Below are 13,912 nucleotides of genomic sequence, written 5' to 3'. Positions count from 1 at the left end.
AACATTGAAAAAGAAATATGGAAAGGGAAAATTATGTTTTAACATTTCTCTCTCTAAACAACTAATTCCCAATTGTAATAACAACAATAATCAAAATTAAAACATATCTTACATAGTATAAAGTTGTTTAATAATTAATATTCAAAATCTTATTCCTAATTCCAAATCAAATCAAACCAAAGCATTATTATCGTTATTCCTCGATCATAATAATTTCTTCGAACAAAAAAGTGATTTTTATGAAATTAGAACGTAAGCCATTAATCTTGTCAATTACACCTAAATTAAATTCAATATATCTGCATAATAGCTCACATAACCAATAAGAGAAACAAACACCTCACACGATCATCAAGCTTTCTATTTTTTATTTTTATTTTTTTTCAATCTAAATATATATTCTTTGTTTTTCTTATCTATAAAAAAAATCACCACCACATTGGTGGTCGTCTCGATTCTCCCTCTCGAAATCAGAACTGATAGAGGGGGAGAATCGGAGAAAGTATCACGATGGATCCATCCCATGATGGCAGAGAACATCATCCAAAAGGATCTTTCTCCTATGAGCCCTCTTCCCACATGCACGGTCATGGTTCACAATCACCATCCATGGCGGCACCACCAAACATGATGTATTACTCACCAGGAATGGGATACGAGCCACCTCTCAAAGGTTATCCTCCAAGATATGACCCATACCCTAATGACTACCCTCCACAACCTCCAAGATATGACCCATACCCTCCACAACCTCAAGTATACCATTACCCCGCAGGCCCATACTTCAACGATCCACCCACCCATCACGACACTGGTGAAAACAAAGCCTTCTATCGTGGTTTCCTAATATGTTGCTGTGTATTATTAACCGGCCTCTTCGTTGCCACCCTTGTCATGGCGCTAATTATGCACCCCAAACTACCCACTTACACCGTTAATTCCCTCTCCGTCGCCAACTTCAACGCCTCTACTACGCTAACCGCGGATTGGAACACCACCTTCTCCATTCAAAACGTCAACGACAAGCTTAGCGGGTTCTTATCCGACTTCAAGGTGGATCTGTTGCACAAAAACGACGTTTTAGCTATGAGTTACGTACCCGATTTCGAGTTGGACAAGAAGGAGGTTAAGCGAATCGACTCGAAGATGTCGTCGATTGGGTTTTCGTTTTTGACGCCGGACATGCATGAGATGGTGAAGGAACAAGCCAGTGGCTCCGTTTCGCTCATTCTGAGGATTGCTTCCATGGTGGAGTTCAAGTCTAGCACATTTACCACAAGAATGTCGTTGGTACTAGCGATTTGTGACGGCTTGAAGGTTGTCTTTCAGAACAAGACCGGTAACGGCGAGTTGGACAATGAAGGAAAGCCCATTAGTTGCCAACTTTATATGTGAAAATATGCAGTGCCTCATGCTTGGGTAGTTTATCTCGTAAGCAACAAATTCGATTGAAATTTATCAATCGTATTTCATTTATTTATTCTATTCGAGAAGTTATCATTTAATAACACCGGTGCATGCAACAACTCAATCCTCAACTTGGAGATGAGGTCCAAAATGATGATACTACTTATCCAAAAAATTCAATTCCTTAACTACGTTCTGTGGGATGTATTTCATTCTATTATATCTTCTATAAACAATGGAGGGATGTGGCCACCTTCAATGTTTTGACCAAATAGTAACCAACGTGCTTTGTGTTTGCGTTACACATAATAAGAATCCCATAATACAATGCCAAAAGAGAACACATTAACCTTTTTTGAGACCTTATTGCTGCTGCCATTCAGAAGCTGGTGCCATCCTAGTTAGTGTGTCCCACGCACACCACCAGTAACCAAAGTATTTCGCTTAATTTTTGATAAGCAAAAATCACCAGCCTTGCGTATTGGACGTAAAGGATCTTTCAAGTTTACAACAAATTGTCACATTTTAAGTCAAAATGCACAGTGTTTTTTGAGTGCAAATATTCCACTCCAAAAGCAGCACCCATTGCAATTATCAGCCGCTTGCGATGATCAAGATATACATGCCTAAGAGAACCATCTACCATATATTCTGCCACAGTGGCCATTGTACCACCTGTTCCATGCTGTACCACACCATAAAATGCAACCACATTTGGATGATGAAGCTTGGAAAAGAATGTCAGCTTCCCGACAAAACTCCACAGTCAATCTCTCTTGTTCAGATGACTGACTCGTGAAGCAGGTCTTCATTATTCTTTTAATAGCAACATCTGTTCCTCTCCATTTTCCATTTCATCTTCAATCTTTGCCTTAACCCCAAATTTTCCATCTTCTTCCTCATCAGGTCATTCCGTTCGCCTCTTCATTGTACCTTATATCTTCGTCCAATCATTATGTTCATCCTCTCAAGCACACAATTTCATCACACAATATCTCCATCTTCACCAACACCTCTTCTTCATCCACTCCAATGTTCAACATCACACACCTAATTCTCAACCCAATATCGTCAATCATCTCTCACACATACCAAACACAAGCAACATAAAAAACAGCAAACCCCATTTCAACCGGTATCCACAACAAGAAAACCCAATTAATCATCACATTTTCATCTAGTACCCACAACGAGAAAGAGTAGGAAGAATGTTGAACAACAATCGAGGAGGAAGATTGGTGGTAACATCGGTGGTGCTGTTGGCTAACAACACAGCTTGGCAGAGGTGTAGTAACGTTGGCGGTCACGTTCGACTCTGACACGAAGGAAAAGGTGAGGTTGCAGCACCCTAGCTTCACGACTTGGGAAGGGAGATCCATGGCGGCTTGTGAAACCCTAGGGATTCGGGAAGAGGATGCGCTGAGGAGGAAAAGGGGAGCAGCATCATCGACTTTAATGGGCAGCGAGTTGCAGTAGTTTCTTGAAGAATCCTTCTCCCTGGTGTTGGAGCTTCCTTACTTCCTTTCGATCTGCGAGTAGCACCACCAGCCATGCCATCATCTGCGTCCGAGGACGTTATCAAATGTAGAAGTTATTTAAACCGGAATTTGCAATCTAGTTAATATTTTCCAAGTGTAGTTACCGAGCTGCACAATCCGGTATATAATTCTAGATTCGAGAAAAGTTAAACATATTTATCAATCCGGTGAGCTTTTCCCCGGAGATATACTTCAGATAGTCCAATCTGATAATTCTCGGATTAGGTAATCTGATTATCATTATCCAATCTGAAGGATAAAATCATAGTGCACAATTCCAGATTCTTCTAACCAGATCCGAAAATAAAAGGGGCAAAATGGAAAGTAAAAAAAAAAATTAGAGGTGCAGAAAGAAAGAAACAATGGGGTAAGTGAAGAAGGCCCCACATGAAGTTCCAAGTAAAGTCCATATCCTCTATTTAAAAAATAAAAATGAATGTATTGTGAAGACATAAAGAAAATGGTAACAAAAATCTAGCAAAATAAAATGTAAACTATCTTTTTTGTGAAGTAATGATTTGCCACTTTGCTTAGGGAAAAAAATTTGCACATGGGTGACCATTTGCTAGGACGGTGCCTATTAATGGCCTGCATCACTTTTTAGGCATTTAATCAACCTCAATGTTTCCACAGCAACACATCAGATGCCTGCATTTAAATTTATCTGTTTTTATTATATAACAAATATAATAAATATGTGTATTAAATTATATTATGTAAATTTCATTAATATTTCCTATATAATCAATGTTCTCGTACATTAATCGATTTATGTGTAAATCTTTTAAGATTTGCGTGGAAAGTTTAATATACACGTTTTTATTTTAATGTTTTTGTTCTCGTTTTTATTTTTCATCTGTTTCCTATGTCTATATTTTTTACTTAATTGGAAGCAAACATACTTCAAGAAACTGTAACAGAAGATAGTTTAGAAAAGAGATTAACACAAAATCATTCATGCTATATTAAATAAATAATTTGATTATCCAGTAGAAGGTCTACCTCAAAGGCAATACACTTGCAATCATATTGGTGACGCAATATTTAAAAAAAAAAACATAACTAACGAAAATAATATAAAGTATTAATGAATTTAATATAAGAAAGTTGTGTATAGCGTTGTCCTGTTGTAAAATTAGTTAATACAGTACGTCTATGACTTTTGCTTCGTTTTTCAATTGGTCTTCTTGTCAAGACAGTGAGTGGAGAGAGACAGAGAGACTGAAAACAACACAAGAAAAATAAAATTATATATAATAACAGCTTATTTTGGGTGAATGTGTTTTAATTTATCTTATCAAAATTTAGATTAATGAATGCATTTATCTTATCGATTTTTATTTTTTGTCTGCCTTTAGTAGGTAAAGATGATGTCACTGGATTGCTTACTCCTCATAATTTGTCTAAATATAAATATTTTCACCCTAGAAGAGTTCTTTTTTAATGAAAATTCTTCAACTTCTCTACTTCAAGGCTCAGGGATAAAGGGAAAGACATGAAAATATGATCTTAGTTTATGTATTTGATTTCTATATATTTTTATTTTCTTACAAAATTTGTCATCACTTTTTTAATTTTTATAAATTGCATTGTAGTTTAATTTTCAGTAAAATATATCTTTTTAATTCTGCTTTAAATATTTCAAATCACTATTGTAATTTTTGTATTTATTGTAATATAAATGAGATTAAGACGTTTTTTTATACATGCGTAAAATTATATCACAATATTCTTCATGCTGTTATCCTCGTTCATTTTGGCAGGAATAATATGATTGTATCTATAAATAATTTGTGAATTTTTTCTTATAAATTACTTAAACTGTTATTAATACGAGACTCAATTTTATATTTGAAGAAAAATAAAAATATGCCCACAAATTAAGAGGGAAACCTTCTTTTTCGTATATGGCTATTGTCGTTTTCGCATTTTATGGGATTTTAATAGTGCATAATCTATTTTGACACATAAAATATTTCGCAAATTGGGATATATGAGTATTTTATTCTCGATTTTATTGGTTTTGTGTACCAAACGTTGTCGTTATAGCAAATCCACGGAGTAAGTTCAGGAATGTTAGAACTCCGAAGAAGATCTCGCGGGACGTTTGATAAGCTTAAAGCTCGCAATACAATACAATAATACATCCTCAATGTCATGTGCCTGTGCAACTTAACGCACACCTTTTGATATCTATTTCGCTTAAGTTGAAAGAATTATTCTAATCTTTTGTACAATATTTTTATTTATCTTATACCAACTCTACTTTGTATTTTAAATTATTAAATATATTTATTTTCTTTTACTTTTTATAAAATACTAAAATTATTTATACAAAAATATATCACTGCCTCTGCTGGGCCGGGGTAGCCGCGTATTATACCAATTAGATTTGTTTTCTAGTATTCCCTAAGGATATCTTAACTGAGTTTCTTAAGTTGTCTTTTACCGTATCCATAGTACTTTCTTTTTTTATCCTGAAGCGTTATGTCATTGTTAAGAAAATTTTAGATATGTTTCTGCGGAGATGGAACTAACTAGGATTACGTGCTAATTCTGATCGGTCCAAAGAGGGTAACATGCATAATATATTCTGACTTTCAAGTTAAAATATTTTCTGTAAGCCTTTTGTAAATTAATAATGAATCAAAGTGAATTTACCTTGAAATTAAATATTAATTTATAAGAATCTGACTAATTAATTTACTTCTTAATTACGTTATAACATTAATTACACTTTAACTCTTGTAAAGAAAGAAAATAGAGAAAAACTGTCTTGATTATTTTGAATAAATTATGAGATATATATACANNAANNTTATTNNTNTAATTATTCTATAATAATNTAANATTATTACTGTAATTATTCTATAATAATNTAATATTATTACTGTAATTATTCTATAATAATGTAACATTATTACGGAAATATTCTATAATAACGTAACATTATTTATGTAATTCAGCTATAATAATAACAATATATTCTCTAAATATAATAATAACAATATATTCTCTAAATATAATAATAACAATATATTCTCTAAATAATATCATGATATTATTTATTTTCTAACAACTCTGCTCAACAGCAATTGTCGGAACCGAACCATCAAGTTACGCTTTTTTACATGTCCATCCGCTTGGTTCTATTTCTATAACTCGTCACCTCTTCCGATTGATTAGTTTCACGCCCATAGTAACATGTTTTTGTTTCAATAATGGGAAATTTTAAAGAACTTTTTGCCGTCTGGTTGTTGTATAAGAAACAAGTTTCTGGTTGAAAGATCTGATAGTACAACTTTTATCTTTTTGGGTAGAAGATTTCTTCAAAAGAAATGTTTTCTTCAGTCTAAGAAATTATAAAAGAAAACATTATTGAAGGCTGTACCATTAAAATAGAGTGAAAGATATTGACAAAAAGATAATAATAATAATGATGAATTGTAATATAGGGAGTGGGAATTAAATTAGAACAGAGTTGAATTGTAATTTCCCTAGACATGTACTGCATTTCTTTTGAACAGAAGAAGTTTCTCTTGTCAGTATGTGTACCTACCCCAAGGATTGAATAATTACATAAAGAAACAATAGAAAGAGAAGCACTGTTAATTAATGAAAGACAAAACAAAACGTGTTAGAGTTAGAGAGAAAGATATGTAATGACAACGATATTATATTAAAAAATTCTTATCTTTAAACTAAACCAAATGGATATGAAATAATGCATTGTCATTGTGGAATGCGCAAAAAGATAATTTTCTTTGTCTGCTTTGTACTATGGCAATGAGTTGTGACCTATTAGGTTGCTGCTTCTGTGGGTGTAAAAGGTAAGCCAGAAAGGGCAGATTAAACTAAATCAGTGCAATTGGACAATGCAATTAATTTTCTTGGCCCTGTTTTAATAAAAAGAAAAGAAATGCATCTCAATTTGCAATATAATAATTTATTTATTCCATACTTTTAAAAGTGACATAGTTAGGATTTGAATCCTCGTCCACATGAATGCACATATGAACACTGCTAATTACCACTAATATTAGTAATTTTGGAAATATCAATAGCTATTTAGTTTAGTAATATTTTTATTTATATATATTATAGTTCATTGTCTTTTTTGAAGTTTGTCTGTTACATTTTGTTATTAAAAAATATTTTAAAAACTAAAAAAAAGTATTTAAATTATGTTTGACCTTGATTTTTAAGCCATATGAATAAGATAGAAATAAATTTAATATATTATCATAACTAATAAATATATATTTTTATTATATTTTAATTTATTATTAATTTCCCTAATTGTTAAAAGCTTGGTCAAAAGAGAATAGTTTGGTTGACCGAATTGAAAAGTATACATAATTTTAAATATCTAATAATGATTTGTGTGTTTCTCACAAGAATCTAATTAGTGTATTGATTTGTCTTTAACTGAAACATGAAATTAACTTATTAGGTAATAAGTGTTCACCAAAATCATATTTAATATTTTTAATATTTGTAAGAATCATGCCTTAATTTTTAAGGTACATTTTGTTGTTTTAAAATAAATAAAAATATTCTTTGTGTATTCACACCACCATAAAACCTAATAAATATGATTAACGATACTGTATTTAGCATAAGCATTAATTTAATAGGTATTATTATTGTGGTGAAATAGTATTAGCTTGAATATTCTTTTACATGTTTCATCACTACTGTTTTTTTTTTCAGTAAAATAATATGTATATTGTTAAAAAGGTTGCCGAAATTAGAGCATTTAGAATATCGATCTATTATTTATATCTCATTTCAATTAGTATCTTTTAAAACTTATAGCTCAGTCTCAATTCTTATAGCCCAGTCTCAATAATAATAAATTCTAAACACGTAAGTAGGAATGATAAATAAATTCATTCTCAATAATATTATTAACTCATTAATTTTGAGGAGAATTATATTATAATAAGTATAAGTAATTAATATTCAATTTTTAAAATTACACATGAGTTAGGAATCATGTACACATCTCCTTAGTTTGAGCTATATTCATCTCAATAACCGCATTCATTTTAAATTGTTAAAACATGATGAATTTATTATATAATCTTAAAAATTTATATTAACCTTTCTATACTCCATAATTTCATAACTTATGTTTCATGTATATATTTAATTATTATTATTTTTTATAATTTTTTCTTAATATTTGAAATTATAAAAATAAAATGTGTATCATTTTAATATTTAATATTTGATAATATAATTTTTTATTATGATTTCTTTTATACAAAATATGTTTAATTAATATTTGAAACAATAAATTATTAATACGAACATATATGATTTTAGGATTAAAAATGTTTCACATCCATTAAATATAAATATTAAAATAAAAATAATTTTTACTTAAAAAAATGAAAATGTGATATATTAAATCTGGTTCCGTTATATTCCTATATATATATATATATATATATATATATATATATATATATATAGGGGTTTGCTAACTTGTGTACGCCTGTTTTTCAGTTGGTACATTCTAGCAATGTGTACCGGGTTTCAGTAGACAAAAATACCCTTATATCATGAATTCTAAGTTTTAAGATTAAGGGTATTTTAATAATTTTCATTCTCAAAATTAAAAAAATAAAAAAAGAAACCCTCAAACCCTTACCCACCTCTATCATTCCTCTCAACCCATTCTCTTTCATCTCTTTCACTCCAACCTTTTCTTTTATCTGTCATCCTTACTCTAGCCCCAATTGAAAAAAAATCAGAAATACTTGTCTTATTTTAATAATTTTTATTCTTAAAACTAAGAAAAGAAACCTGAAACCCTTACTCACCCCTTCATCCCTCTCAATCCTTTCTCCTTCATTTCTCTCACTCAAACATTTTCTCTGTCATCTCTGCACTAGCCCCAACTAAAAAAACACTCATTATTAAATAAAATGGTTAGAGAAAAAAATATTTACATAAATAAAAAAATTAAAGCACCTAATATTTTCTTCATATAATTTTAAATAAAATTTCAAGATTTAGAATTTTTATTGTTTGATTTTATCGTTGAGAATTTTATTGTATTTTGATTTGTTTTTTCTTTAGTAAAGGAAAACAAGTTAATGAATTTCTACAAAAAAAAAAATTAAATGGTCAGGGAGCAATGTTATGTAGTAGTCTTAGAATGTAAAGGAAGGATGCTCATAAGTCTTGGTGTAAACTTTTTTCGGAAGGTGAATATGTCAATGACTCAACTCTTTACAAAAGTAAATTGTTTAATAATGAGTGTTTTTTTAGTTGGGGCTAGTGCAGAGATGACAGAGAAAATGTTTGAGTAAGAGAGATGAAAGAGAAATGATTGAGAGGAATGAAAGAGGTGAGTAAGGGTTTGGGTTTTTTTTTTTTTAATTTTGAGAATGAAAAATATTAAAATAAGACAAATATTTCTGATTTTTTTTTTCAGTTGGGGCTAAAATAAGGATGACAGAGAAAAGAAAAGGTTGGAGTGAAAGAGATGAAAGAGAAAGGATTGAGAGGAATGAGAGAGATGGATAAGGGTTTGGGGTTTCTTTTTTTATTTTATTAATTTTGAGAATGAAAATTATTAAAATACCCTTAACTTTAAAACTTAGATATTTTTGTCTACTAAAATCTAGTACACATTGTAAAAATGTACCAACTGAAAAACAGTACCCAAGTTAGCAAACCCCATATATATATATATATATATATATATATATATATATATTTTTTTTTTTTTCGAAACTCATTAAGAAACAAAGAATGGTCGATGTGGCTGAGCTGGGATAATTTCTGTCATCACAAGTGGGTCCTCCTATAACGTGTTGAAGGAAACATCCACATATAGGACACCAACCCTATCACACACCATCATCAACTTTCCTCATCATCATACATCAAAAGGAACATCAGAATAATTGTTGCTTAATTTTAATTCTTGTTTATAAAATAATTAAATATTCATTGCTAATTGTACTAAAGGATAGATAGTAAATATAATAGTAATGATATAATTGTCAACATATTGCTGAAAGGGTTGATTTAATTTGTTTTTTGGTGGTTGGATCTAGTAAGCTTTTTAATTCGGTGAATAAATACAGTAAACTATAAATATTCTAGAGAACATGGTTATTGACTTCTTTGTTTCTAATTGTTTTACCAAATGTTAAAGCTTCCTTCGTTGACTCACTAAATGTAAACACTGATTGCCCTTCGTGTATCGCATGGTGTTGTGGGCACTCATAATTGTTTGATATATTAAATCGACTAGTTTACTGGTATTTTCTTAATTATTTAATCGTTGGTTACTTTCTAAAAATAGTGTTATTTATTTTATGAAAGGATCTTATTTTTTTTAACAAGACCAATGAGTAAAAGTAGACTACTAGAATAGAATTATACGTAGTGATAATTTTGGTAAGTAAGGTTATCTGTGATGCTCCAGCACTATACTCGGGAAATAACAAAATGATAGACGAAGAAGCAAGTGAGAAACAGAGGGAGCCACATGCATTTATTAAGTGGCAATTCTAAAACATTGTGTGAATATAACTTGTTAACAAGTCAGCAATATTCTGATTCCTGTCTTGTAGGCCATCAATCATCATAATTTCCCAATTATTTTCTCATACCATTTCTATGGACCGAACAATGTAATGGTAAGCCTGGGATAAAAAACACGACAAAGGAGGCCACCACTCCCTTTCAATGCAAAATTTGTTAATTCTCCCTTTCCAAACACTCTCTTTAACACACCTAACTTTTCGTTAATTTTTTTTTTCAAACTATACAAATGGCGTGTAATTCATAACACAATAAAACTCCGTAACTAACTACGATTTAAATTTTTTTAAAAGTTGAATGTAATAAGAGCGTCCATACTAAGTCACCATAGCAGTTTACGAGCTTAAGTTATGCACAAAGACGTGAAAGAAAGTTGAGAATCCTGAAAAATCCTTCCACAACCCACGTATATGTTCCCACCACATCGAACCAAACCATGGACAAATTGCTTTATAGGGGAATATAACGGTTCGGAAATAAGGAACAAATGACAGTAACATCATTTGATCTAAGTTTCAATCAACCCGTATTAAAATGACGTAACATTAGTTTATTACCAGGCAACTTTTAATCAAAAAGATGAAGAAAGAAAAAAAAAAAAAATCACGAGCTGACTTCGTATAAGTACATGATGTCTGGGTGGCAATTAATTAACTTCAACCATAAACAGTGAGCCAATATAATAATCATCTATCATGTAACACGACCTACCATATCATTTCAAACTCAGCATTAATATTTCTTTATAAATAAATTAACACCTTAAAGTAAGAAACTTCCAACCCCTCTCACTTCTATCTTCTCATCGTTTCCTCACGGAACCTACTCTCACTTATCTCCAACTTCAACCACAGCAACCATGTCGGTGAAGGAGTGCCACCACCACAAGGGAAAGAAGCACAAGCTCTTCAAACGCATATTCTGGGGTATAGTCATCTTCGCGTTCATCGTGCTGCTCACGGTTCTCATAATCTGGGCGATTCTCAAGCCAACCAAGCCAACCTTCATCCTCCAAGACGTCACCGTGTTCGGGTTCAACGCCACCGTCCCGAACCTCCTCACCTCAAGTTTTCAGGTCACGCTTTCCTCGCGCAACCCCAACGACAAAATCGGCATCTACTACGACCGTCTCAGCACCTACGTCAGCTATAGGAACCAGCAAGTCACGTACCGAACCTCAATCCCTCCCTCCTACCAAGGTCATAAGGAAGAAGACGTGTGGTCCCCATTCGTCTACGGAAACAACGTCCCCGTCGCGCCCTACAACTTCCTCGGCCTCAGTCAGGATCAGTCTGACGGCAACGTCCTCGTCATCGTTAAAGTTGACGGTAAAGTCCGATGGAAGGTCGGCTCCTTTACCTCCGGCCACTACAACCTCTATGTAAGGTGCCCTGCTTTCATAACCTTTGGCCCTCGAAGCACCGGGATTGCTCTCGGCAATAACGCCGTCAAGTATCAACTGGTTCAGCGCTGCACCGTCGGGGTTTGACGTCAACGTCGTTTCTAGCTTTAAATACTCTCTCTTCCTCTGCTCTGATCATTCGTATATTTAGTGTCTATTATCTATATACGGTCTTTCTCTTTTCTTTATACACGTATTCTTCTCATCTTCTACCCACGTATTTCTTCTGTATTATTGCCGTTAGGTATACGCGCGTGTCTTTGTTACAGTAATTGAAATTGTACATTTTGCTACGGAATAAAACTGCACTTGGATGGAGATGAAGCGAAATTACAATTTGTAACAAAAGACAATTGAGATAAATGAAAATGTGGTTTCAATTTGGATAAAAGAAAAAGATGTGTCTTTGAGGGATATTCACGTATGATTCTGGTTTAATTTTGCTGGAATTAGCATCATCTCTTTTCTCGGCTATGCATGTGAATTTATTTTGTGTATTATTGGGTCAATAATGAAGTATGATAATTTGGAAATGAAGGGACCACTTTTTCTTTCTCATCTTAAATTGAGTGATTTATTTATGAAGGGAAATACCTAAACCCAGAATGAACGTTAAGATAAGAATAAATTAAAAATAAAAAGAAAGGATATAGATTTAATTAAGGTGTATGAGTGGAAGGTATTTCCACATGGAATGGTGGTGGTGGTTGTCGTTTTTGAGTCACCTATACCTAACTGGCCTGCTACTAAATGGGTTTTTCTTGTGTGACGCAATGAACTATGTTGTTGAATTGTGGTTATTGTAATGGAAAAAATAAGAGAGTTGGAGTTGGACAGCTCAACAGAACACATGCAGGCTTAGCATGAAGTAGTGTTTGAACAGATTTGGTATTGAGCACCGTCATGGTAGCGCAAATTAAAGGAACCTTCTCTGATACGTCAACATTTAAAGGGAGTCAGCATGTGCATGTGATAGGCTGCAATTTATTTATTTATTTATTTTTCTTGAGATTAATTTTGATAACGATTCAGGCACTGTGAATTTAGCAGCCCCATACAGAGGAAGGTTTTACGTCGTATATTATGGTATTTTGCTTGCTTCTAACAGGACACAGTAATCAATCACATGGTCTCTCTGTCACACTCTTATATTTCTGAATTGACTAAACTCTCCATTGCTTCTTTCTTCATCTTATATTAGTATTTCACTGTTCCTTTCAACAACATATATTTTTCCGCTTTATGGGGGCTAAAAACAACTGCCAAATATTTTCGAAAATGACATTCAATTACACCATCCTCTTATTCTCTAATGATTTCGTCTCCATTTCTTTAACACCAGAAAAAAAAAAAGAAGCTAATTTGCTTCATTCTTAACTACACTTTTTAATTTTTATAGGTTATTTTATGTGATTTGTATTGTAGATAAAATATAACCATTTAGTAAATGAAATAACTCATTTACTCCGTCATAAATTTGGTCCTATTTCTATCTATTTTAATAATAAAATATTTTTAGCTGAGAACAACAATAGCACGTTTGGAAATCCTTTTATGGAGTAGGTACTATGTTTTTTGTTTTAATTTCAGTAAGGAAACAGCCCAGAAATAAAATGACTTGAAAGAATAGCTTAGTTCAAAATGGACCACTTGATGACCCAATTTAAAAATGGTCAGGTCCAATTTCGGGTATTTTCAACCTGCACTCCCATTGTTTCATCCCACACACTCTCTAAAATATGAATCTGCCTCTATGATATCTAACACGATAGGGGGGTTCCATTGAATGAAGTAGTACGCAACAATAGGAAATTCCTAGTCAGCAACAGGCACAGTTAACAGGAAATCTTTATATTTGGACACGGTCTTTTTTTCTCTTAACATCTTCTCATTCAAATATAGGATTTTTTTGTTTACAGATTCGAATTGCTGAAGAAGAAAATCTCAAACTTGAAAGCTGCAGTAGATTTGTTGTGACAAACAACATCTTACTTGT

General features: G+C 32.2%; 2 protein-coding genes across 2 annotated transcripts; both read left to right on the top strand.

Annotated features, from left to right (window-relative positions):
• Positions 1-360: 360 nt before the first annotated feature.
• On the top strand, positions 361-3,078 carry LOC106757498. The gene has a single exon (XM_014640170.2). The coding sequence runs from the start codon at positions 511-513 to the stop codon at positions 1,393-1,395; it is 885 nt and encodes a 294-aa protein (XP_014495656.2). The 5' UTR covers positions 361-510; the 3' UTR covers positions 1,396-3,078.
• An 8,103-nt stretch (positions 3,079-11,181) lies between these two features.
• Positions 11,182-12,234, top strand: LOC106757199 (NDR1/HIN1-like protein 1). Its single transcript, XM_014639817.2, has one exon. It carries the CDS (start codon positions 11,374-11,376, stop codon positions 12,001-12,003), a length of 630 nt encoding a protein of 209 aa, XP_014495303.1. The 5' UTR covers positions 11,182-11,373; the 3' UTR covers positions 12,004-12,234.
• The last annotated feature ends 1,678 nt before the right edge of the window (positions 12,235-13,912 follow it).

This window comes from Vigna radiata, chromosome 3 (genome assembly GCF_000741045.1).
Source record: "Vigna radiata var. radiata cultivar VC1973A chromosome 3, Vradiata_ver6, whole genome shotgun sequence".
NCBI lineage: Eukaryota > Viridiplantae > Streptophyta > Magnoliopsida > Fabales > Fabaceae > Vigna > Vigna radiata.
Note: the sequence above shows the minus strand (reverse complement) of the source record. Positions and strands in the feature narration are given on the sequence as shown.

What these genes read in the sequence shown, in the direction of transcription:
- LOC106757498 (XM_014640170.2), top strand. Translation starts at nt 511, where the DNA reads ATGGATCCATCCCATGATGGCAGAGAACATCATCCAAAAGGATCTTTC.
- LOC106757199 (XM_014639817.2), top strand. Translation starts at nt 11,374, where the DNA reads ATGTCGGTGAAGGAGTGCCACCACCACAAGGGAAAGAAGCACAAGCTC.